This window comes from Condylostylus longicornis, unplaced genomic scaffold (assembly GCF_029603195.1).
Source record: "Condylostylus longicornis isolate FDR11 unplaced genomic scaffold, ASM2960319v2 ptg000031l, whole genome shotgun sequence".
Classification (NCBI taxonomy): Eukaryota; Metazoa; Arthropoda; class Insecta; order Diptera; family Dolichopodidae; genus Condylostylus; species Condylostylus longicornis.
The window spans coordinates 9,590,183-9,617,130 of record NW_026578000.1 but is presented as its reverse complement, the minus strand read 5'-3'; the positions used below and the strand labels follow the sequence as shown (position 1 = coordinate 9,617,130).

General features: G+C 29.3%; 1 protein-coding gene across 3 annotated transcripts; it reads right to left on the bottom strand.

The window, feature by feature from the left end:
- Positions 1–4,628: 4,628 nt before the first annotated feature.
- Positions 4,629–26,447, bottom strand: LOC129608525 (uncharacterized). Of its 3 annotated transcripts, none has more exons than XM_055520081.1 (4): positions 26,134–26,255; positions 25,647–25,760; positions 12,665–12,856; positions 4,629–5,844 (listed from the first exon to the last, which is right to left on the bottom strand). In XM_055520081.1, the coding sequence occupies exons 1-4, from the start codon at positions 26,141–26,143 to the stop codon at positions 5,627–5,629; spliced, it is 534 nt and encodes a 177-aa protein (XP_055376056.1). In that variant the 5' UTR covers positions 26,144–26,255; the 3' UTR covers positions 4,629–5,626. The 3 variants fall into 3 exon arrangements, with proteins under 3 accessions (XP_055376056.1, XP_055376058.1, XP_055376057.1); XM_055520083.1 differs by lacking the exon at positions 26,134–26,255 and adding an exon at positions 26,320–26,447 and having other exon boundaries at positions 4,631–5,844; XM_055520082.1 differs by lacking the exon at positions 26,134–26,255 and adding an exon at positions 26,293–26,438 and having other exon boundaries at positions 4,632–5,844.
- Between the last annotated feature and the right edge of the window lie 501 nt (positions 26,448–26,948).

Sequence of the window (26,948 nt, the reverse complement as noted above, 5' to 3'; positions counted from 1 at the left end):
TTAATTCTTCTCGAATTGTATGTGGTCCGATTCCGCAGAAGGGCTCTGGCCCAAGAAGAGGGGTGCTTGCCCCGATTTTTTGAGCTTCTGAAGAAAGCCTCAGAGGATACTGAGGAAGAGCTCAAAGCTCTGATAGCAGCCTGGCTTTCGGACAAGATGAATATTTCTTGTCCGCGGTATCGTCTCGCGGTATCTTCTAACCATCGCGGTATCTTCCAACCATATCATCTCTGGGAAATGCGAGTAGGTAGCCTGGTCGGTGAGACGTTCCCGATCTCCTCCTCCGAGCACTGATATCCCATTACTCCCTTACCTTAGAATGGTCGTCTTCGCCGCCAACTCCTTAACGAGATGCAGTGGGGTTAGTCCCAAAATCACCTCCATTGCCGCGGTTGGACATGTCTTTGCAGCCACAGTGATGCAGTCGCATGCAAGTTTCTGCAAACGTTTTAGGTTGTTCCTTCTTGTTGCTTCAAATGTAACCCTTCTGCCCCAAACAACCGCCCGTATATACGGAGTGACATCGCCATCATGTTGTACGTCCACTTTATGATAGACGGAGCCCATCCCCACGTTCTACCCGAAATGGCCGTGCACACCGTGATTGCCCGGGTAGCCTTCGCCCTTGCCACTTCTTCGTGTCTTAGCCAAAAAGCTGTCAAATACTACACCAAGGTATTTCAGCTTCGTTTTCCTTTCTACTCTCTCTCCACACACTTGTATAGTGCGCAGATGCTCCAGCTTTCTTCTCCTAGTTAATGGCCCCAGGGGCGTCTTGCTAGGATTGAGTTTGAGCCCCACAGCGCCACACCAGACTTGTGTCACCCGCAGGCCTCTTTACACTACGCCGGAAAGAACCTCCTCAAACTTCCCCCAAGCGATGATAATAATATCACCAGCGTATGCTTGGACACCTATATCCCAACCGCGCAGAGTCCCATGTCAATCTTCATGACATGGGAACCTATTTTCACATTAGGTGCGGTTAGTTCCTCCCTGTATTTCTCCCAATTAGTTTTCCTAGGGTTTTTGAAGGAGAGCCTCTTCTCTATTAGCCCCCCAAACTAAATCGGATGATCCTACGGTCCGACATAGAGACTTCTTCCGATACCCTCCAGTCGTGTATTCCGCGCACGGGTTGCCGAACGCGAGATCGAGTACCTCCTTTCTAACTCTAGTAATAAAAGTTGGGGAATTCCCTACATTGAATACCTCTATATTTTCTTTAACTATATATTCCAGCAAGGACTCACCTCTATTATTGGTATCACTGCTGCCCCATGCCTCGTGATGTGCGTTTGCGTCACATCCGATGATGAATGGCTACTTCATTTTGTTGCAAAGCTCCACCAGCTTTTGCACTTCCGGTGGTGGGCTAAATGTCCCGTCTCCCGAAAAGTACGCCGATGCCAGTACACCTCTATTTCTTCGCTTCCAGTATTGATGCAGACTTTGACAAGTGTGAGATCCCATGTCATGTACTCTGAACATAATTAATATTTGTTCTTATTGGAATGTAGGTCCTGGATAGGTTTTGCCCATAGTCCCATACTATCCGAACATCTCTAATTGACAATCCTTTGATTTGTCCTTTATATATATAGGGTTCTTGCACTATAGCTATGCCCAGACGTTTTTTCGTAAACATCACGGATGCAGATGCCGCTCTAGCATGATAGAGGTTCTCCCTGCCATCGCAGTATCTTCCTCTTGAGATGGCTTTTTCAGACTGAGAAGGGTTAGGTATTTCATAGCCTTCGGAGAGTGCTTCCCCATCGCTCATCCTTCTTACCACTTTTGAAGCGGTGTCTAAAAGTTTCCCTAGACCAACCGTCGCCGGTACGAAATCTGCCGCCTCTGCCTGTCCTATTCTGAGATCGTGAACGGGGATTTTCCCAAACCAGTAACGCATACTGGGACCGCTCGGCTGGATGGCTAAGACTGGTGCGTCGTCAACACCGATTTTTAAAACCTTGCCACCTTGTCCTGTCGCTGGCCCATGAGTTTCCAGACATGGGTATGAATTCACCTGTTTTGAGCCAGAAAAATCGCCAGCGTTCTACTTAAGTCCTGTCCCGCACTTCTGGGAACGAACATGGTGATGACGTGCGGTTTCTGGATGTCGGCTCTCTTCCTAGTGAGGGCTCATCCCATTTCTCCAATACTGGTGTTCGTACCGCCAGCCACTCTGCCGCCTCCGAATCTGTACAGTCGACAATTATCTTATCCAGTTTGAAGGATGATGTTGTCCTAGCCCTTCATTAATTCCTCGACTATGGCTTCTTCCAGCCTCGTTAATTCCTGCTGGGTCAGCTACCTTGACCACTTTAGTGGCCGCGACGGAATTTGTCTCAGACTCCGCTCGTGATGTTCCCATTCGGGCTAAAAAATGCGCCAGCTATTTTTCAGCGAATAATTGATGACGTATTCAAGGAATTCATAGAAACAAAAATTGCTTTTAAAATCAAATTTCATAATTTTTTTGTTATTTAAAATTGTAACTTGAAACTTTTATTTTTAAGTAAATTCTAATTTAAAATTCTTATTACTTACTTTGCATACTTAGCAAAATTATTTCTCGCCCTTTTAAAATGCAAAGTAATCAATTGATTAGTATAAATAGAGTCAATTTGTAGAATAAAGTTTAAGTTTAATTTTGTAATTCAATTGAAGTACAATAAAAATTTGGATTAACATGCTCTTCTATGTTTCTAGACGTAGCACAGGCATTCGACAAGATGTGGCACAGGGGCCTTATACTTAAGTTAGGGCAAATGTTACCATCGTCTTTTTTAGAAATTTTGAAATCTTACTTAGCTGATAGATTATTTAGAATAAAACAAGATGCTGAATACTCCACGCTAACAGAAATAAAGGCAGGTGTGCCTCAAGGCACTATATTGGGCCCAACGTTGTACCTGCTTTACACGAGTGATTTGCCACAAATAGAAAATGCTACGATAGGCACTTTTGCTGATGATACTGCAATATTGGCAGTAGGAGCGAACATTGACGATTCGACAAAAAAATTACAGGAGGCAATTAACAAAATAAGCCAGTGGACTAGAGATTGGAGGGTGAAGTTGAATGAAGCAAAATTAACGTAAATGGAATGAACGTAGCGATCCATAACTCAAGCTAAGGTGGAAAGAGCATGTCAAGAAGAAACACATAGAATTAGAAAATAAATATAGAGAAAATTATTGGCTCCTAGGTCGTAAGTCCAATTTGGCAATTGCTAATAAGATATTAATTTATAGCAAAATCATAAAACCAATGTGGCGATATAGCATTCAGCTGTGGGGTTTTGCCAAGAAGACTCACATTAACAAAATTCAAACCTTCCTTAGGAGTTCCTTTGGTTGTGGATGAAAGGGACTTAAGAATTCCTTTGGTTGTGGACGAAATTAGGAGTTGTGCTACAAAATATAGGGCTCGTCTAGAAGAGCATGTAAATATGGAAGCAGCTCAGCTGCTAAACAATGGCGTTATGACAGAAAGACTTAAACGAACAAGACCATTCGATTTAACACGAAATACCAATTTCCTTATGGAAGGTATTTAATTCCTGCATGGAAAAACCAAGTTATCGCGGAGGTAATAGTTGGTCTGTAGGGCCAGTTTTATTCGTTCAGAATTTAGGTGAATTTTTAGGGTAGGAGTCACGCTCCCCCACTGTCGGAGGAAAAAGGCAGATAGAGCCGTCCTTCTTCGTCTTTCGAGATTTTTTCACCTAGTAGAAAAAAAAAACATGCAAATAAAATTCTTTTTTTTTTTTAAACTTCGAACGAGTAAACTTGTTAACTTACGAGCATATATGGTTTTTGGTAATAGTGATCAAAAACGATTTCAGTATAATAAAATATTGTGTATGATAAATTCAAAAAATTTAGATTTTTATTACAAAAGTTTGGCATTTAAATTTGAATTTTTTTTACATATTAAGTATAAGCTATAAGCTATATAATAAAACAGCATCAAAAAACACATCGGAAAAAGAAAATCTTATTATATTATATAAATATGGTTAATCGTTTTTAATATGCGTGTATGCACAAGCATAAAATGGTAAACCATCATTTAATCAGTTTAGATTTAGAATTTTCCCATGGCACTTCTTTCTTTCTTTTAAAAGAAACCTACTTGATTGCCAAGTTTAAAAGCATCAATTTAAGATTTTCATAAAAAGTATTACAATTGAAAATTTTTTACAATATGGTATTATGTATACAGTTTAGGTATTTAAATGTATATGGATGTGTATATGTAAGTACGTACAATAAAGATTAAATTTCATTTTTAAAAAAGAGGAGTAGCGAATTTCTTATAATAAAACGACTGATCAGATGAAAAGGAACTGTTAATAAAAATTCACAAAAGTATTAACAAACTACACAATTAAAGTGGGAGATGTATATGTATGTATGTATTTATATACATTATAAACTTTTCCAAGATAATATTCAGTTTCAAAAAAAATCTTAATTTTTGGCCGGAAATTTGTATTTAAAACTAATTTAATAAAACTAGGAACAAATTAAATTCAAATAATAATGGTGCAATTTGCAAACACAATGTATACAAAATTATTAATTAAATTTGTAAGTTTTTTTTATATTATACATACATATATACATATAATATATGTATCAACATACAAGAATTAAATAATTATTTTTGACCTTTCGATTTAGACTATATGAAGATGGCAATTGAATGAAAATGTAAAAAAATAAGCAGTAGATGTAATAATCTTGAAATGTTTTTTCATTTTAAAGTCTGCATCCAAGAGCCTCCAATGTTCAAATGAAAGAAATTTCACAAAAATACGGTGTATGTGTAGGTTAAATGCTAAAATATCTGATATGTAAGTACAAACAAGGATCATGCAATATAAATAAACTTTAGATAAATGGAATAAGTAATTAAAACAAAAATGGAACTTGAGCTAAAATTAATGCAATCAGAAATGAAAATTAATTTTAGGCTTTTATATGTACAGTTCGAATATTTTTAATATTAGCAACTGATTTTTGGTCTTTATTATATTACAACGTTTACAGATTTATGTCATAGGAAATACTATATAAACAAAAAACTTTTGTATTATAAATAAATAAACTCAATATTATGTTTATTTATTTGTGTTTAGACACTGAAATACGATTAAATAAAACACCGGTAATCGTAAATTGCGGTGCTCACATCACTGACGTTCATTATTTGTTGATTTTGGATTTAAGAACCTCCTTTGCCACTTTTTTCACACTATTACATTATTTCTGTATATTAACTCTACTGCGTTTTATTTAAACTTTTGAACTAATACATAATAATATTATACATACATAATTTAGCAAAAATTATACATAAAATATTAAATATTATAAAGAAAGTTAATTTACAACAAATTCTTCTTAATTATAAATCTTCACTTTTTTATTTTCAAATGGGAAATTTACCAAAATTTGTATGTTAATATTTTGTGGACTGAACTATAACTTTTGCAAATACTCATACTAAATTATATAATCATCTGTGTAGTTTGCTGTGTGAATACACTATTTTTAATTATTTTCTTTACTCACTTTAAGCTGTAAATTTTATTTTATTGCAAATCATAATTTTAGAATAGTAAAATTTTCGCAATTGCTATAGGAATTAACATTAATGCAAAAATTGGAGACGATTCAACACTTGGAGCGGTATTACAACCATCTGTTGGGCATGTTTGGCAATAGATCGTTCTTACATAAGATGGAAAATTATCGAGATAACACTTCTCTGGCGCTTCACTTATATCCTCATAAAAACAAGAACGTGATACAACAACTTTTCCATAAACTAAAATCAAAATAAAATGTGATAGATAATTAGTAAAACAATGAAATAATAAAAATGCAGTATGTACTTAGTTTTAAATTAATTTCATAAATATTATTATTATTTTTTAATATTAAAAAAATTTCTGGTGGAACTGAAATCCCAATACCTTCAAAAAAAAAAAAATAATTAAAAAAACGTCATATAACATCGTCGTGACCAACAAAATAAAACAAAGTACTCCGTCAAACCGATCGTATATGAAATAATACTTTACCCCTGTGAACTGTAGAATTTCTATTTGAATAGCTTTAATCATGTAACTTAGCTCTTTTTTGAGAATTTTAATGAACTTAATAAATAAGTCAATATGTTAAAAAATATAAATGTAAATACATATATACGTGTGGACATATGTATATGTATTTATACAAAGATTTATTTTTACGCAAATTTACTATTGCGCAAACAACCTCTGAATGAATATTTTTACTTTAGTTAAAATATTCAAAATACGTAACAAAACCCAAAATTTACCATATTTTGAATTAATAAATATGAATTATATTCAAAATTTAAGTTTAGATTTGAGTAAAGAATAAAGATGTATGTAAATAAATTTAAGTAATTTTTAGTGCGATTTATGCAAAAAAATTGGACCCCAGCTACTTGGGTATATATCTATCAATCAATAGCTATAATATTTATTTTATTAGAAATTTTTAGTAAGAACTACTGAAGCATTAATCTTTTGATAACACAAAACCAAAAAAAAAATATACAAAATACTAAATTGTCACTGATTTTATTTCGGTCTCATAATATAGCGATTTACAACTCAAAAAAAATTGGGTAGCTGGACGCAGCAGATGCAGTTGCGACATAATAACTAATGTTTAATACTTTTTCACTAAAAAATTGAAGATTCTATTTTGTACTATACAATTTAAATAAGCAACAAACACTACAAGGTAAGATGAACATTTTTTTGAAATGAATAAAATATTATAATTTATAACCATTATTTAATCAAATCGCTTTTCTATATAAAATAAAATTCTTAAGCGTGATAGGTGTAAAAATACGTTACTTTTTATTATTGTTACGAATCAGAAAAATTCATTCATTAACTTCGGGTTACGTTGCTTTTATTGACATTTAGTTGTCGTTTTGATAAAATTAGTGATACTATTGTAATACTTATGATATTATGTCATATAAACGCGAGCCTAAATGATAAACATAAAAATAATTATAAGAACAATAGAACTCGAATTTAAGATCGGATAATGAACCAATATTGTATAAATAAGCGATCGGCTTATTTATGCAATAGATTTTAGCGAAAGGTTAAAATTTCGAATTTCATAATTTCAAATACATAACGTATTTTCCAAGTCACAGCTATATTTCCGATGCAAAGGAAACTGATTAAAGTTATTGCTCATGTTATATGCGATTTTGCATTTTCATTAACAACATTACCATTATTGGATATACCGTACATTTTTAATACAATATCGTTCAGATTTGTTAATATAGTGGCTGTTTAAATATTTAAATATTAAATTTAGCGACAAAAAGTATTGTTGTTTAAAATAAATTATGTATGTATGTACTTCATTTTTGTTTTTAATTTTCGTGAGCCTCTAGTAACTTAACAGAAAATAAACGGAAAGCGTTGTTAATACTACGAATTTTGCAGTCAATTGTAAACTTAAATAAAACGTAATAATTTTTATTTCGATATATTGTATTGACATCATTTATGATGTTGAAGCTCTTATCTTTGCGACTTATAATTTAAAATTGAACAACAATTGATTTGGAAACAGTTTTATCTCAGCAAAAGAAAATATGATGTAGTATTGTTCGATTTTATAACGACCCTAAATTTTATTATTTAGAATTTAATGTTACAGAAAATTTAACTGTTCCTACTCGATAACTGTTTTAAGATTTTGGATTAAAAATTTTCTATAAAAAGCTGCATTAGAATGCAAAATGTGTTAGTCGATTCAAATTGCTCAATGAAAACGCATTTTCTAACAAAAAAAAAATAAAATGAATATATTTGGATACTTTATAATTTTATGTGGTAAGATTTCTGTTAAAAGTATTCAATAGAATTTTAAACTCTTATATTTTTCATTAGCACTATTAAATAAACTGAGCAGTGGCTTAGTAAAATGCCCATGTGAACAAGGTGCTCCAGGTATACCAGGTCATCCTGGCCCTATTGGACCAAAAGGAGAAGTAGGCGATCCAGGACCACAAGGTCCGAAGGGCCATCCGGGCTATGGAGAAAAAGGTGAACCAGGTTTACCTGGTCCACCAGGTCATCCAGGGCCCAGAGGTCCACCAGGTGGCCATTCTGGGCCTATAGGAGCACCAGGCTATCCTGGAGATCCAGGCGCACCTGGAATTCCGGGATCTCCAGGTCCGATGGGACCACCTGGACCGCCAGGGTATTGTCATCATTGTCCATATACAACTGATGACGGCTATATATATATTCCTGGTTCAGCTTTGATTTTTGTTCCTGGAGTTGGGTGGTACTATCCTGGAACAGGCGGAAACGGTGGTTTCATAATTGGCACAGGTCTTACAAGCACTTTCACTCCAACTGGTGGCTCGCATAATAGATTACCGGGTAACAGCATTACATCAAATCCTAGTATTCATACTAATCAAGGATTTAATTCAATACCAACAATCACAAACCCGGTAACATCTAATACACGGTACCCATCTTTTACTGGCAGGAAAGACCAAGGCTCATATAGTGCCCATGCTATTTATCAACCACAGAATAATCGTCCACAACACCAACAATTAACCCACCAGTTTTATTCAGAACAAGAAATAAATCAGAAGCAGTTAGGTGGCAGTATAAGACCACAACATGAGTTTTCTTACAAAGAAAATCCTTTAATATCTTTCAATCATCCCCACAAATCGCTTCAACTGTCACAAAGCTCCCAAAAATATTCGCAGGCAAATCAACCAGTGCATTCGCCTCAAATAATGTCGATAAACAAACTTTTGCAACAGAACCCCCACATAAATGCAAAAGATATTTCAGTTATTATGCAGAAAAATCAATTACAGTCACAACTAGAGCAATCACCTTCAGTTAAAGATTATACTTCATCAGATTATGAACATGATGATGACGAAGGTCAAAATTCTTCACCTACTGGCAAGTACAATTTAATATCTTTGTTAAATAAATCAATTTATACAATATCTTATACAATTCTTTTTAAAACAGGTGGTACACTGATTAATTCTGGGCAATCATTAGCAGTGCAAGATATTTTAACAAATGACTTGAACGTTGAGAATTTGGTTCAATTGCAACTTGCTTTAGCAGAAATCCGGAAAAATGTAGTGGAATTAAAACAGGCTGTCAATACAAATACTCAAGCAAGCTCTATACCTGGAATGCAATGATCTCAATCCACATGCAGTGTACCTTGCAAACTTCATTTCTAACTAACGTAAAGCTTATTATAATTAAATGTTTCATAAGCCCTTGTCAAATATAATAAAAATAATTATATTTATTTAAATAAAAACTCTTACTCAAATAAATCTATAACTAAAATCGCAGTAAACTTGCGTTTTACAATAACCGCTTCAAAATAAAATGTTTTTAGCTAATTCTAAAACTTTGATCTACTATCAAATATCAACTTGTAAACAATTCAATATACACCATTAAAATAATTTTTGAATTGAAATTTAATTCTTATCATTTTGTTGCAAATATTGATTTAGATCAGTAAGAAAGTGTTGGAACCATAGTGAAGGCTTTGCGGGGACACATTCAAAACACATTCAAAAACCAAATTTATGCATATGCGAAAAATACAAAGTTTCGACTTGTATACCATCAACTTATATACCAATAATTTTTCCTATATTTGTAAACAGTAGACCAGTTAGATAAATTCAAAATTTTTCGAATATTCTAATCAGAATAAATTATTAAAAATCGAATTTGAAGGAAGATTTTTAGATTTTAATAGTTGACATCAATTTAACCTATATACTTTTCAATTTTCTGTTGATTTTGAAACACTTGATTCATATTTAGAATTGAAATTGAAATGCTATGCGATTGCGTATAAAAACAAAAATTTAGAGAATACAAAATTTTATAATTATTTGCCTATAAATCAATTAGGATTTCGAAAGCACATATTTGTGTAAACGAATTCGAAGATTTAGTAATAGAAAAACGTCGCTAAACTTCTTTGAAAAATTAATTTAATAATGGTAAAAAAGATTTAAGTACGGTATTAATACGATTGTAGTACCGTCTCAGTGCTTTCAATACCTTTTCATTGTAAAAAAAACTACTAAAGCTTTTCGTAAATTTTGGAACACAATTTTTACAATATTATTACATACATACTTTGACGTTTGTTTGAAAAGCTCAATTTAAAGTTCTGTGCAAATGTTAATTTTTAATAAACGTTATTAAGTCATTAAAAACATTGCATTTTTATGCTATATTTTAGGAAAAAAACTTAATAACTTTGCACTTTATTGCTGAAAATAAATACTAATTTATTTAATTGGTTATTTATGGCAACATTAATATGACAAGGTAAAAGAAAAGTGTGCTCGACTTCTTCGAACCCGATTTACTTTTATTTTACGTCTCCACTACGAATAAAACGCATTTAGGAAAAGTGTACAATGTCAAGACCTTTTACTAAACTTTTTGGAATTTGTAAAAATTTACGTCGTAGGCGCATTAGTGAAATCACGGTGTATTATTTTTATGTTTTATATTTTTTTATGTTGATAACAAAAATCAAAATTTAAGTATATTTTGGTAGTTTAAGTTTTTTTGCTGTGCGGCCCTGATATAATTCAAAACCAAAGTAACAGGGGGTTTAGAAAACGACAGAGGTCTTAGGGCAGAAAAATAAATTTCTTGGCTCGTCTTGACGCAGGTACTATACCGCAGATATGCAATTAATTATAAAATATGAGTTATATAAACTATTATATTAGTGGCCTAACTACATCAAATATTCACACAATACTTGCGGATTGATTTGCGGGTTTTCATCCTGGATGTTATAAAAATCTGATTGACCTTAAAATATACTACTTTCACTATGATAACTTTCATAACTACAACAAATTTGCGTAACCGACCCTTTTTATTTGTACACAATAATTAAGGCAAAAGCACATAAGTCTTTACAAATCGCGTCAATTAAACTTTTTTTAATTGAACCAACCAATAAAAAAAAACTAATGGAAGATTTGCAGGTTTTATGTAAAAGCTATCCATAATTATCGTAGAAAATATAGAAGAAATATTATTCTATAGATTTGTTACAGAATTGTAAAATATTAAACAGTACAATTCATATCAGTGAAAATTAAAATTGTAAATAGTTTTTACTAAATATGAAAAATGCATATTATCTGAGCCCTCTTAAAGTGTAAATATAATAATATTTGTAGCGGATGTTTTATATACAAACGCCTACAATGTGCATATGTACACATATATATGTATATTACAGAGCATTGAATTTAGAATTTATGTTGCACATTTGAAATATCAATAAAAAAAAATTAAGTAATTGTATAATAATATTTTTATGATAGCATACAAACAGCATCAAGCAGCACTAAAATAACAGACTTTGCGAATATATTTCTATGCTTAGAGCTTTCAAGAACATAAAGTATAAAAACATCAAACTCACTTCACAATGTTCAAAACACCAATATGTTATTAATTAATATAAAAAATTTCATACTGACATAATATACACAAAATATTTTCTATGTAAATATCTAGACTAGACGTTTTCGTTTAGTTTTTTAAAATTTATATGTTAAAATTCGTTTACATAGACTCCTATAATGAAAATAAAGATGTCTGGATGGACGTCTTTTTGTCTTAATAACTTGATGTTAGTTTAAAATTGAAACCAAACGCAATAAATATAAAAATAGTAAATGTTTATCACAATTATATACATATATTTACATAATAGTATATGTACTTATTTCATACTTCATTTTATGAATTGTGAGAGTATTGATGATTGAACAAGGAAATAAAGTTTCTAATAACAATGCAAATTTACGGATTTAGTGATTACTTTCAAAAGAATAACAAAAGCAATACTAACATTTTGTTAAATACAAACGATTTACATATTTAAAAATACAAAACACAATAAAAATTTTGGCTTCTTCTACCACGGCATACTATATTCGAACTCTAAAAAACAAAATGGCCGTTAAAATTTACCGTTATTCAAATTCGTTTTTTTTTTAAATTTTTGAAGTCGTTTTTCTTATAAACCACAGGTAAAGGTTTGAAATTTTAACATAATAAATAGTTCATTTCGTTGGAAAAAAATTTTTTCTCGCCTCCACCCTCTCTCAAGTTATTGCCTCTCGAAATTTATTTTCAAGTTATCGCCCTCGTATCTTATATTTTCGAAACCGCAAGTTTTTTAAATTTCTATTTGCAGAAAGTCAACGGAAAATTCAATGCGATTAAAAAATATAATTATTTATGGTTGATTTTGAGGGTTAATTATTAATTAATCCTTAAAATCGGGCATTATGTTAACATCTCTTTAAACTTAATTTTGCTTTATTTCAAAGACTGCACAAATAGTTTACCCTAAATGTATGCAATCCTTAAAATAATTTCGTGTATGAATGAAAGAAATTTTAATAGTGTAGCAGGTACATGTACATAAATTGTTTTTAAAAGCAGTATTTTCACTAGTTGAAAGGAAATGTGCTACATTATAAACCACTGGTTTGACCCACTTTATTTACTCACTTTCTTGTACTAATTTTTTGCAGACTGGTCTGATGACATTTGCTGATTGCTGATTAAAGTTGTATGGATATGTACAATTTACATAGCTCCAATATTTTTGTTGGTCGGTAATTATTTCCGGGTCAAAGGGATCAGAACAAAATGCACCATTTGTTGCATCTGATGAACACCGCCAACATTTTAATGCATTAGCTAGAAAGAGAAAAAAAATCAGTTAATTGAAATTGAATAGAAATTTTAAATTTCTTTTTGCAAAAAGTTTTTTTAAAACACAATCTTGTAAACAAATTTTAGAACACGTAACATTTAACAAATCTGACTTTATTGTTAATTTTTAATCTGTACTATAAATTAGTATATGTGAATTTACATTTCTATAAATACATTTCTATAAATTAGTATATGTGAACCTGTGAAATCATTCTATAGAAACTTCACGGACATGTCTGACCTATAATTGGACATCCGACTGCCAAGTTTCATGAATCTGTTGAAGTTGTATGGCAGCCACCCGAACCGGTGCAGCTATCCCATTATAATTTTTAAAGCATGTGTAGAATATAATTGGACACACGTATACAAAATTTTATATTTATAGCTTTATTAGTTTTTGAAATATTTAAAATAAACTCTTGGTATGGCAGCTACCCGAACCTGTTGTCCGACTTAGTCCAATAACAATAGGGTTCGTCCTTGGCACAAAAGAAAAAACTTGTGAAAGTTTGGTGTCGTCTGAGCAAGAATATATATATATGTCCATACCGCAGATGACTCCTTCAAATAGTTACAAACTCCATACCAAAGTTAATATACCCTTCACGAAGTGCAGGGTATAATAAATGCTGGAAATCAATTTTTCTTGGAAACCAAACTACACAAACCGATTTCCTATTAGTTTCCTACATAAGTTTAAAATTTGTTTACGTAAAGCGTTTTCACCATAGTTTCTTCAACTCTTGTGCAAGGTTTTATTATGTGTTGTACTTATTTTGCGTTCGAAGGTACATGCATATCGTATTTTATGAATTTATAATACGCTTAAAAATATGCTGGCCACCTTCGATTTTTTTTTAAGTGTTGGGTCTCTGAATAATATAGAAATCAAATCATGACTAAAGTCAATATGCTACGTGCATTATTGTTTGTATTTTTATATTTCGTGCTTTTATACAATTAAATTTTTTTAAAACATTAAACATAATTGCTGTAATTGGGATTTTATGTTTTTTTTTTGTTGAATAACCATTACATCGACGCCATAGATACACATATCCTTTTTCCACTTTTTAGCACTTTTCCAAAAAAATTTTGAAAAAAAGTGCTTATTAGTTTCACTCTGTCCGTCCGTCCGTCCGTCCGTCCGTCCGTCCGTCCGTCCGTCCGTCCGTCCGTCCGTCCGTCCGTCCGTCCGTCCGTCCGTCCGTCCGTCCGTCCGTCTGTCCGTGTGTCTGTTTACAAAACTTCTACATTCTTAAAGATAGAAAGCTGAAATTTAATACGTACATAGATCTTTACTAGAAACTTATTTTTGTAGAACAAACTTTTTACCTATCTCCCCCCCTCTAGAAGTTATACCCCCCCAAAGCACTAAAAATGGCCTATTTTAACTATTTGTTGCAATGAAACCATAAGCATTTTTGAAATTTTTCAAACGCAGAAAGGCAGTGGCTTGCTTCCCCTACTGCGGTATACTATAGTTAAATTTTAGAAAAACAAAATGGCCGTTCAAATTTACCGTTATCTAAAGTCCTTTTTTTCCAAATTTTTGATGTCGCTTTTCTTCTAGACCCCAGCCTGTAGAAGCTTGAAATTTTAGGGGCTTTTAGACATTAACAAGTAGTTCATTTCGTTAGAATAAAATTTTTTTCCATCTCCACCCCCTCTCAAGTTATGGCCTCTTGAAATTTGTAAAATTTGAGTTTTTGACACCTTATATTTCCGAAACCGCAAGCATTTTCAAATTTCTATAAACACAAGAAGCTAAAGGTAAATTCCATGACATTAAAAAATATAATTATTTTTCTTAACTCACACAATTAACCCTTAAAATAGAGCATTATGTTAACCCCACTTTATATTAATTTTTGCTTTATTTCAAAGACTGCATGTATGCATCATCCTAAATATATGCAATCCTAGAAATAGTTTTGTATATGAATGAAAACAATTTTAATAGTGTGTTGGATATACATAGACTGTTTTTAAAAGCAGAATTTTCACTTGTTGAAGGGAAAAGTGCTGCAATACAAACCATTGGTTTGACCCAACTTTATTTAAACTATTTTTACGATTTTTAATTGAATCTGCATAAATGTAAATTGTACATAAAATTTGTATTGATCGCTATTGTTTGTAAATATTACTTCTATTGCTAAAAAAGGAATTGTAGTTACATTTCGTGAATCCTATAATTTCCTATGTTCTTTCATTTTATGCTTATTATTAACAATATTATTATAATATTAAAAATAATTATTAGTAACAATGTCAAAGAAAACTTATATCTACTCTAATTAAAATTTTATAACACCATAAAATATGACGTGCAATTTTAGGTTCGTATATAAATATGAGTTTATACATATGTTTAATTTGAATTAATCATTTTGATAATATTCGTTTTAAACGATCGTTAGACGATAGTCTTATCATATGTATACATGATTATTTATTTTCCTTATGTAAATTTCAAGTGAAACAGTAGTTGCTTTATTTTGCATATAATGCATACATATAGATATAGTATACAATTTGCGTAAACACCACAAATTAATGGATTTTTGCGGTTAAATAGATCATCTAAAATATCTTCTGACAAGACATTTACTGTTTTTTCTGTTTTAATATGAATTTAATAACACTTCCAATTTATATAAATGAAATAGTATAGATAAACTCGTGGATCCGTACCATTTAATAGAGAAACAATTTTATAATCGGGGTATATGTACGTAAATATAAGAGTACAAAGAAATTAGAAAGAATTATACAAAAAAAAGAGAATTGAATACATTTTCACTTTTATCTGATTTTTTTGGTTAGATTTCGGTAATAGAAGTTTTATTTTTTAGAAAAAAGTGGTTGTCTGCAATATTGCTTCGAAGGAATAATTTAATACAAAACGTTCGCAACGAATATTGTATTTTTGTTTGCCGGTTTATTTTACTATTAAAATAAAAGTTTTCATGAACAGCATCCAAAATATGTACATACAATATGTACATATAATATGTACCTTATATTTAAAAATAAAATTTTAAATTTAGAGTTTAATTTTTTCAAAAAAACAAATAACTGAATGAGGTAACATTGAATATTTGTGGCCAGAATTCACCAAAGTTCAAGGTTGACAATTTTTGAATAATATACATATGTATGTATATCTATTACAAAAAGCACAATGCGTAGAGTACGTGCATAAATGCATATGCATATTTAAATATGTTGTATTCTGTGTATATATATATATATCGATATGTTAAAAATCATGTTACTTATATGGAAAAGTTTAAAATTTCTGTCACTAATTTAGAAAAAATTGCAAAGTTATTATAGAAAAATTTTAAGTTCGATTGCTAGAATTTCAACCTACACTGATGACTAATTCCAATCGACTTTGCACCGAATCAATGCTAGATTGAATTCTGAGCGATTAATATTAAACTTCTTTGTTTTATTGTGAGGAATTGCAAATAAATTTACATAATCGCTGTGATTTAGACCCTTGTAAGTCGTTCTAATGTGATTTCAAGAATGAAATATGTAGCTCACACAAATGTTAAAACTAATTACTTTATAAATTGGGAGTAATTTAGCTTAAAAATCAGGAAATTTAATAAACATTAAAAATAAATCAAAAATTTTGCAAAGTAAACTTCATTAACTTATAAAATAACTTCCACATAATTATGAAAAACATTATTACATACATAGATATTAGTTGTGATTCATTATGTAAATATTGTTAACTCCGTTCATAATTAATATCTTAATCTTTTTTTCGGAATTTTTCCTTTTCGCCCGTCCATGGACGAACTTCTACACATTTTAAGATACACAATTCAAATTTTATATATAAATAGATCTTTACTAGTATCTTATTTTCGTAAAAGTTGTTATCTATCTTTTCCCCCCTAAAAATTATAGTCCTTAAAAGTTCCTTAAACACTCATAGTATTGAGATAGCAGAAGTTATAGCCCTTAAAATGCCATTTATTGATTATTTATTGTAACGAAACAACAAATATCTTTTAAATTCTGCAAACGCAAGTGGAAGCTAAAGCTGGTTTTTCCATCGCACCATAACATTTAAATTACAAAATGACAGTTGAAATTAAATGTTAAAACCTCTTTTTTTACATATTGCATATACGTTTACTTTGTATATGTCAAACATATTATTGCTCTGTAATTACGCAAAAGTAGTAACCATATAAAATTTGGTAGTGAATAAAAATGTTATTATAAAAGTACCAGACCCAAAATATCAAAATATAAAATAAAAGCAATTTTTTAAATGTCATTCTTGGATTGTTCTAAGCTATTGTATTATGCATCTAATCTTTCACTTAAAGTTGGACGACAATCTTATTATTCTACAAATGCAGAAAGCTGACGGTTAATGCTATCAAAAAATGTAATTATTTATCTTAACTCACACAATTTACCCTTGAATTCCACCACTATGTTAACGCCTCTTTTAATTTCCTGTTCCTAAATATATGCAACCATTTGAAATATTTTGGTATTTGAAAGTATTATGAAAGTGTGTATGTAATTTAAAATACGAAAGATTGTTTTTAAGAGCCCCATTTTCACTTGTTCGAGGGAAAGATGGTACTTTACAAACCAACTTTATAAAATATCTGACAAGATTCAATTTTTACGCATTTTAGGTATAATTTTAGAATCATTTAAATTTATTGAAAATTGTAGTTGACACATTTCATATTTCTTAAAATTTTTGCTTCCTACACAATGTTATGATACTGATACTTTGAGTATATACCGTCCACGAACATAAGTGATCTTAATTAAATCATCTTCATTAGAACAATTATTATATTCTCGATGTATACTCTTACACATTGTTATCTAATTTTTTACGAAAATTCAAATTTTGTATTAATTTATTTGCTAATTTACAGTGAGTAACATTCATTGAACAAAAACAGTTTATGCATATATATATATAATACATCCACATATATTTACATATTTTTTAAAATAACTAAAATAAATTCTTAAAAATTATTTAATTGATCTCAATAAAGAAATATTTTACACATTTTATCATAAGTAAAAAAAAATTACATGCTGATTGTAGTGTGGACTACTCTCTTAGTCAATTTTATTGGTATTAGGAACCTATGTATACGATGGCTAATATACTTTAATGCACACCATTATACGTTATACAAATATGTATGTGGAATATGTACATTATATAAAAATATTATTTTACATTTCAGAACAGGGGTTTTTGGTACGCGCTTGCTGTGGCAAAGTTTTTTTTCCACAATTTCCTTCGACTTTTTTCGTTTTTCGCGCTTGTCCTAACAAGTAATTTTCTAAACAAAGTTTATGAAATCATTTAATGGTCTTGCAGAAAAACATCGTTTACTTGTTTTTACTATAGGAGTTAAATTTATCTATGCGTGTTTAACTTTTCATTTAAAAGTTATGCAGTGTTAATGGTCGATATTCCCATTCAAGATACTTTTCATTGAAGTTTTGTGAATTACATACATAATTTCATTATTTATTCAAAATCAATATACGAGTACTTATGATAACTGCAACACAAATGTTAACACTTAATCAACAGCTTATTTAATTGCGGACTCATAAATAACGTATATATACAGGTTGATTTAGAAACAAGTTTGGAGCCATATACCAAAAGGTAAATGGTCGAAAAAAAGTAAAATTTTTGTTCGGAACATAGTGTCAAATCGGAATCATAAAAGATTTTTTAGCATTTAACGAGTTAAATTAAAACTTAAGTAGCTGGGCAAAAATCTGTAAACACTATTTTGGAAATTTCCAAAAATTTCGTGAGAAATTGCCGCAAATTTGGAAAAGTAAAAAAATAAGATGAGGAAAATTGGAATTTTGTTGAAATTTATATTTCCGAAAAAACATATAAAACCAAATAGTGCGTTGTTTTTTGTTCGTAGTTATCAAATTGCCTTTTAAAAAACTGTAAATTAGAAATTTCTATCTTTTTTAAAACGGAAGTTATAAGTAAAAAAACTAAGTTATGTTAAAATTTCGCCAATTTTTGTAGTTCAGAAAAGGTTGATTTGACACTTTGTTACGAACAAAAATTTTACTCTTTTTTGGCCATCCACCCATGGGCATATGGCTCCTAAATTGTTGCTTAATCACCCTGTGTTTTATGTATGCAGGTAGGGTTTATGTAATTTTAAGTTTATTTATAGTAGACTAGTAGAGCTTCAATACAAATACGTCATTTTTACAAATTGTAAAAATGTACTTTATGTACATATAATAACAGATGCACATACAAAAGTTTAATCCAATTATAACGGTTATTGACCAATTAATTTCATCAAAGAAATAAAGGAAAATTAAAAAATCTACAGTGTGGGATTTCCAAACTATTAGGAATTTTAAATTGTAAGTGAAATTTTACTTTAAATAAAATTATTCCAACGTTGTATGTACAAAACTTGCTACTAACTAAATAGGTACAGGTTCCTTCTTAAATATTTTTATAACAAATTCGGATCAAACCAGTGATTCATAAAGGGGTGCTTTTCCTTAAAAAAAGCTAAAATAATTTTTCTAACAAAAACACTACGCTAATAAAATATAATATGTAAATAAAATTGGTCTCATTACAATAACAATATAACGTTAATAAAAGGCAATAAAAGATTTTGCATACTTTTAAAGAAGGAAAAAAATTAAAAATACCGTTAAAAGTGAATTCAACGTTAATAATTTTAAATAATTTTAATTTAGAAATAACGTTAATAATTAAATTAAGTGGTAGGTAAATTTATTGAGTTAGGATAAATAATTTCTATATTTTTTGATTGATGGATATAAAGTAAATTTAAATCAATTTTCAATTTTGGAAATTGTCATTACAAAGACGGATCTGGTCTACGAGAATCTGTGATTCGACCTAACTTTACTGTCTCTCTCATTAATCTTGTTGATGAACTACTAAAATTAATACGAAATTCTTTTGAATTTTTGTTAACTCAAAAAGAAAATGCGTTAAATATCCATATTATTGTCTTAAAACCCCTATATTATATAATAAAATTTACAATAAGATCTATAGCTATACATATTACAAATTATTGAATTTTTCTATTTATTATACAGGTGCAATTGTACATACGAGTATATTCAAATATACATAAGTGTATGCACATATGTATATATTTTTTCTTTTTTTATTTAACTTCAATTAAGTATGACTAATAAATTGTAATTTAGTTCTAGTAATAAAAAACAAAAGAGCAAAAAAATTAAAGATCTATGGTACTAATACATATTCAAATGTAAAAGAAAAAAAAGTAAATAAAAGAAAAACGTAACCTAGTTGTGAAGTCAAAAGCGCTTTTTTAAAGTGTCTTTCGTTATAGTAAAATCTAAATTATTATGATATTTATTCCCAAGACGCACTGATAATCTTGCTCAGAATGTCGGACGATATGAGCTCCGATTTCAAAATAAGGAAAATAAATGTGACATCTGAAATTCCTCTTTGGGCTCTTTGTAACATTTGAAATTCCTCAAAGAGCTTTAACCTACAGTCACAAGGGGAATTTTTCCAGGAAAGGCGACGCAAAGCGAATCCGAACAAGACAAGAATAAAGAGATTTCAATGTGTAGGGGTCATTAAACTCTTTTGACTATCGCTTAATGAAATCCAACGAGGAACTTCCCTCCACCACAACTTAATTGTAATGGCCCGAAAACGGCAACTTAGTGTCGAAGTAAACTACAAAGTCTCTAATCGGAAAAACCCTTCTCAAACCATCACCATTAAAACAGTGTGTACAATTGTATCTGAATAATAAATAGGAAATTTAATAATTTGTGATATATATAATTATATATCTTATTGTAAGTTTTATATAAAAAACCTTTTTTGTTTTATTGTATAAGTTATTTTAACTTGGGATCTTTGAGTTACGATCATTATTTAGGTTGACTGATGCTGAAGTAGCAATGCTTTGTTACAAACGACAAACGAAATGTGAGTTAAATCCAAAAATACTTTCTTGGTATGGAAAATAAAACAAAATAGATTAAAACCAGGTTTTTATACAGTTTCGTATTGTAATTGTTTTTAGTAATACTGTTTGCTTTTATTGTGCTTCTAATTATTTTTTGAATTTATTTTGTTTACGAATTATGAAAGCAAAACAAAAATGAAAACTTCTACGTATTCACACATATAATACCATATACATCTATCAGGCCACCAAGCTCAGAGAGCAAATCAACAATTAATTCCAAATTTATATGAAATTTATGTGGAAGGGGCATCGGAATTTATTTGTGTGAAGGAAATTGGTCAATTTTTTAGGCTCTATTGATTCTACATATTTTTTTAAATTTAAAATTTAAATTTCAAAAAAATCGGTTGGTAAATTCCATCTGAAAAATGCATTGAAAAAAAAATACAATTTTTAGCCTAGACTTCTAAATAAGGGTAAGTCTTCTAAATAAGGGTACTGAATTACAGAGTAAAATTTTTGAATAAAAAATAGAATTTAAAAAAGAAATTGAAAAAAAAGCAAAAAATTATTATTATAATTTAGATGGCTTATAAAACTGTACTAAATAAAATGAGAATCACGAAGAATACTCAACTATTTTGTAATAATTACAACAGTAAGAATTGTTTTGTAATTTTTTTCCGAATCAAAATTTCGGAAAATAATTTTAACTTGGTGGCCTGACACACACCCATACATTCATTTTCATTTAAGTGTAACATTTTTCACACAAGATAATCAAATGAATTTTCGGTTCTTGCTAAATTAAATTAAATTGAAATTGACACAAATAAGTATTTCGATTATTGCAGCAACTTTGTGCGCGTGTTTTTTTTACCTAATTATTAACTAATTAACTGGGTTTTTTAATGTGGGTTAAATAGTTCGTCACTTTTAAGCTTAGCTATGTATTTCAGTTCGAACTTTTCTCTTCATCACTTTTAAGGTAAACAGAGCCTATTACAATTTATTTGACATTTTTTTGACAATTCTATGTAATTATATAAGGAGAGTATATAGGCTAATAATAAAATTGATGTTTTGAAAAATCTCCGCACTTAAAATTAATTTGATCAATTTTTGCCTTTACAAGGAGAAAAAGGAGCCTTTATTTTATAAAAACGAAGAAAACGGCAATTTCATACAAAATACAAAAATTTTCTTAACTAGATATAAACGACAAATCTCACGCATGAGTTGTTTTTAATTTTTTTTTATAAAAAATTATACTTACAAAATACAAATTAACGTTTTTTATTTCGAAATACATAGTTTTTTTTATTTTTACTAATTTCGTTTACAAGTGTATTCTCGTAAAACTAGTTTTAAAATTTGGTTAGCTGTTTTAATTTTATCTTTATTTATTCCATGAACTGCAGACTGTAGAAAATAAAAACAATATAAATATTTACATACTTAAACATATGAAATTTTTAACTACAAACATGTGTATACACATCCAAGCAAATACAAATGTACAATTGTTTGCAAATTTTCTTTTATATGCGGTTAAATTCGCGTTTGAAGTTCTGACTATGAGAGATCTTATTGTAGTTATAACTGCACTGCAGTAGAACTGAATTAGCGCTGTCAACAAAAGCTCTGGTCCTGGTGTCAAAAAGTTTGATTTACATGTTTTACTAAATGAGGTCATGAATATAAAAGCAGAAAAAAATTTTATGTCGTCTATTTGACAACAAATCTTTTGCAAAACGTGCTGCTACAGCAGATCTTTGTTCGCATATAGCTTGATATACACATTTACATGTACATAACCCAACTCTTTTATCTTCAATTTTGGCTTCGGAAGTGAAACACTAACACTAATCATATTAATGGTTAATGACTTATTCAGGCATGTGCTTGCACATGTTAGTACATTCATACATGTATTTGGAAAAATTAAAATAAAATTATTGTTTTCAAACATTTAACATTGAATTAAGGAAAAACAATTTTTCAAAACCATAAAATTTTATATTGCACTATAAATAAATAAAAATTCGAAAGAATACATGTCCATTTTTATACCCGTACGAACGTATGTTCGAAAGGCATACAAAATGTGCCTTACCGTTTGTAACCCTAAGAAATAATGGTCTGAGATATAGACTCAAGTATAATATGTTTTCGATCAGCGTCGAATTCTGAGTCAATTTAGCTTTGTCTATCCGTCCGTCCCAACGATAACTCAAAAACTAATTAAGCGTAGTTCACCACATTTTCGCAAATGATTTGTTATGGTAAATGCCAGAACCCTATTTACATTGGTTATAATCGGGGTACTTGTTCGGGTACCTGCCATACAACTTCTAAATTTATTTGGCTATATCTAAAAAGCTGTGTTATTGAAATTTCAAATAAACGAATATATTAGCAGGACTAATATGCTTAATAAAAGTCATTAAAATTGAATGTTTTTTATCACAGAGTTGACACGTTCAACACTATTTTTTCTCGTTCTATCATAAGCGTATTTTTTTAACAAAAACATTTTTCTTTTTTAATTTTTGTTATTTTTTCTTTTGTTACAGTGTCAAGTGTTGATTTGAACAGGTTTATCTCAAGTAATGTTTTTCAAGTATCCCATAGTGAAAAGACCAAGGGGTTTAAGTCAAGTATTCTGATTTTATCAACACAAGCAGGAGAAACGGAAAATTGGAGCAACAATTGGATTCAAGATATATAGGAAGAAAACAACAACACAAAGATGCATTCCAAATGATTCGTACCATTCAACGAAACATAAAATGGTGGCGTTCAACTCTATGATCCATAGAATGCTAACCACACCGATGGACAAACACGACTTTAGACCAGAAGTAAACTTCATTTTGGACACGGCTATGGAGAACGGTTATTCCACTGAACGTATTAACAAACTCATTAGGAAGAAAAAACGAAAAATTGAGCAGGAGAATATGAGCACATTGTTTAAACAGGACAGGATATTGGAAGAACAAAGAACAACATGGGCATCTTTAAGTTATGATCATCACTGTACAAACTTGATAAATAAACAACTAAGGAAACACAATATTCGGATATCGGAAGCCAATAGTAAATATCAACTTAGGAGCTTGTTAAATTCGGCTAAGGATAAATTGAAGGTACATGAAAGATGCGGTGTGTACAAAATCAATTGTAATAATTGCGATAAATTTTACATAGGACAAACGAAAAGAGCCTTTAGAACAAGACTTAAGAAACATTTAAGTGAAATAAAACGTGCAAGGAGAGTAGGATTTAACAGGATTTTCGATTCTATGGTTGCAAAACATATTTATGAAACGGATCACACAATCACGGAAGATAACTTAAAGGCATTAAAAGAGGTAAAAGGAAAACACAGGAGAGAAGTTCATGAAAGCATGCAGATATACAAATCAAACAAGGACTGCCTACTGAACACGGACGATGGTAACGCGGCTACTTGGCTCTTTAAATTAATTATTTGACCAGTTTTAAGGTTTAAAACAGGTATAAATTTAGTTTGTAACTAATAACAAAAAAAATATAAATAAATAACCAAATTCTAGATTAAGTCAGGTAGATAATTATATTAAGTCAGGTATAATATTACTAATTTTAATAGATTTTAATTTTAATTGTTTGTTGTCTTAATTAGAAGAAAATCAGCTTTAATAAAGTGCGTATGTAGCGTACGAAATATATTAGGAAAAAAATAAAAAAAGTATTTTATTCCGAATAGAAGGAAGTTTTCTTTTCATACCAATAAAAAAAAAAAGTCAGGTATTCTGCTTTTGCTTAGAATATTTTCTCCTCTTACATCCTATGTGTATTGAAAGTTATCACAAAAATAAGACCCTGAACAAACGAGATAAACCGTTCGAATTAATCCCCTTAGTACTTAATCTATGGGAAAGTTGAAAACATACATATGTAGGAAATACAGGAAATATAATAAATTTATTACTAAAGCACTATGTCAATTTATTTTTTTTTAATTCTAATTATAGTCAGTTTTAAAATTTAAGCTTTTTTTAAAAAAAAATTAAGTTACTTAATTGGGTGTGACATTATGAACTTTTTGTTAGCTTCATATTTCTTATATGAGTTAATTTCCATATGTATGTATGAATGTGAATGTGTGAAGTAAAAATTTTTTAACTTTTGAAATCATCATATTATAATTAAGCAAATTTGAGAAAAGAAGCAAAAGAAAACAACAATCAAAAACTTGAAAATTAAATGAATAGCTACAATGTAAAATAATAAATGTAAAAAAATAAATACAAATAAATGTAGAAAAAATAAATATTAATAAATGTACAAAAATGAAAATTATACAATTTTAAACCTCTAATACGAAAAATTTTCAAAAAATTCAAAATATTGAGTAAAATTTAGTACTTTAAAGAAAAAAATGGAATTCCCACGTTTTCCTTCATGAGTTTAAAAATTGAAGTGCAATCTATAGGCTGCTTAATTACTTCATGGAAAAATAAGAACAATAAAAGTATCTTTCTGCGTTGTGGCATAAAAATAATAAATAAATAAGAAACTGCATTTACTTTTCAATATGACATACTTAGTATTTTCGAATAATTATGTAAATTATAGTAAGCTATATATATGTATATTATAAAGCTTGATCAGGTACAATAATCACATTTCTTGAAATATTATTTAGTATTTTTGGTACATTTTTATTAAAAATTTAAAAATTTATTCTAATTTAAATTCTTTATTACCTGTTAAAACTAATGCTGAGATTATTGATACACTGGCTAATAAATATACACTTTTAACCATTTTAGTAGAAAACACCCAAAATTTGATTTCTTTGAAGATATTAAAATTTTTCTCTAGAAAACACAGGAATATAAAAAAATTGTGTAGTATTTAATACATATTTTCATATATTTCTTAATATTTTTTATTTTTAATATAGGTATTTACTTAAATTTGTTTTTTCAAAAATAAAAATTTTTTAAGTTTATCAAGAATTAATTTAGATTATTTAACGGAGTATTCATATTCCGTTGAGTATTCATTTTAAACAAATGTTTTTTGTGTACCTATTTTAAATATGTATGCAACAACATATTTAAAATTTTATACCTAAGTAAATCGTTAACACTTAATTGTACATAAAATAAAATAATATTATTATTTTTTTTCGAAATTTGAATTTAATTCACAAATTGTGTTATATTCATTAAATACAATATTATTAACCTTTTAACATTTAAATTAATTAGATGTAAAATATTATATTTAAGTATGTATATATTTAGAAAAATATTTAAATATAATTTTAAAAGCAAATAGAAACATCAATTAAATTAAAAAAGTTAGTTTATTTTCTAAATCTTTTATAAAAACAACAAAAATTACATAAATGCGATATAGTTTGACGTTTACCACTCTAACGTTATTCCGTACTACGGTATTCCTACAATATAATATTATTTTGAATACTTGAACGTATTTTTACAAACTAACATAAATATCAATTTGACAAAAATTATTTTAAAAACAACACAAAAAATTGAAAAAAAAAAAACAAAAGAAAAAGTACGAAACAAAACTATTGTATGATCTCTATATACACATACTATGTATATATAATTTATTTACTATGCCTTATAAAAATATTATTCCAAAGAAGAAAATGAAAACAATAATGAATGGAATAAGAATTATGAGCAATAAATAAAATTAAAACGAAATCCAATAAAAAAGTATTTCCCTCCAAAGTTTTTAAATCGTCTTGTACACACACAGTCTACAATAGTGTGTTATTAGATGCAGAACACAAATATTGCACGTAAACATCAGAAAAACCCAATAAACTACAAGTATATTAAAATCAGAAACTACTACAAGCAAACCATAAAGCTTTTCTAACTAAACTTTGAATAAGCTTTAATTTTTCTGCCATCAGTTTTTTTTTACAAATGTATTACATAATATTTAGTTAAGCATAATATTCTTCTACCTTGTACCTATGTACATATATATCTCGTGAGAAGAATATTATGTAGTACATA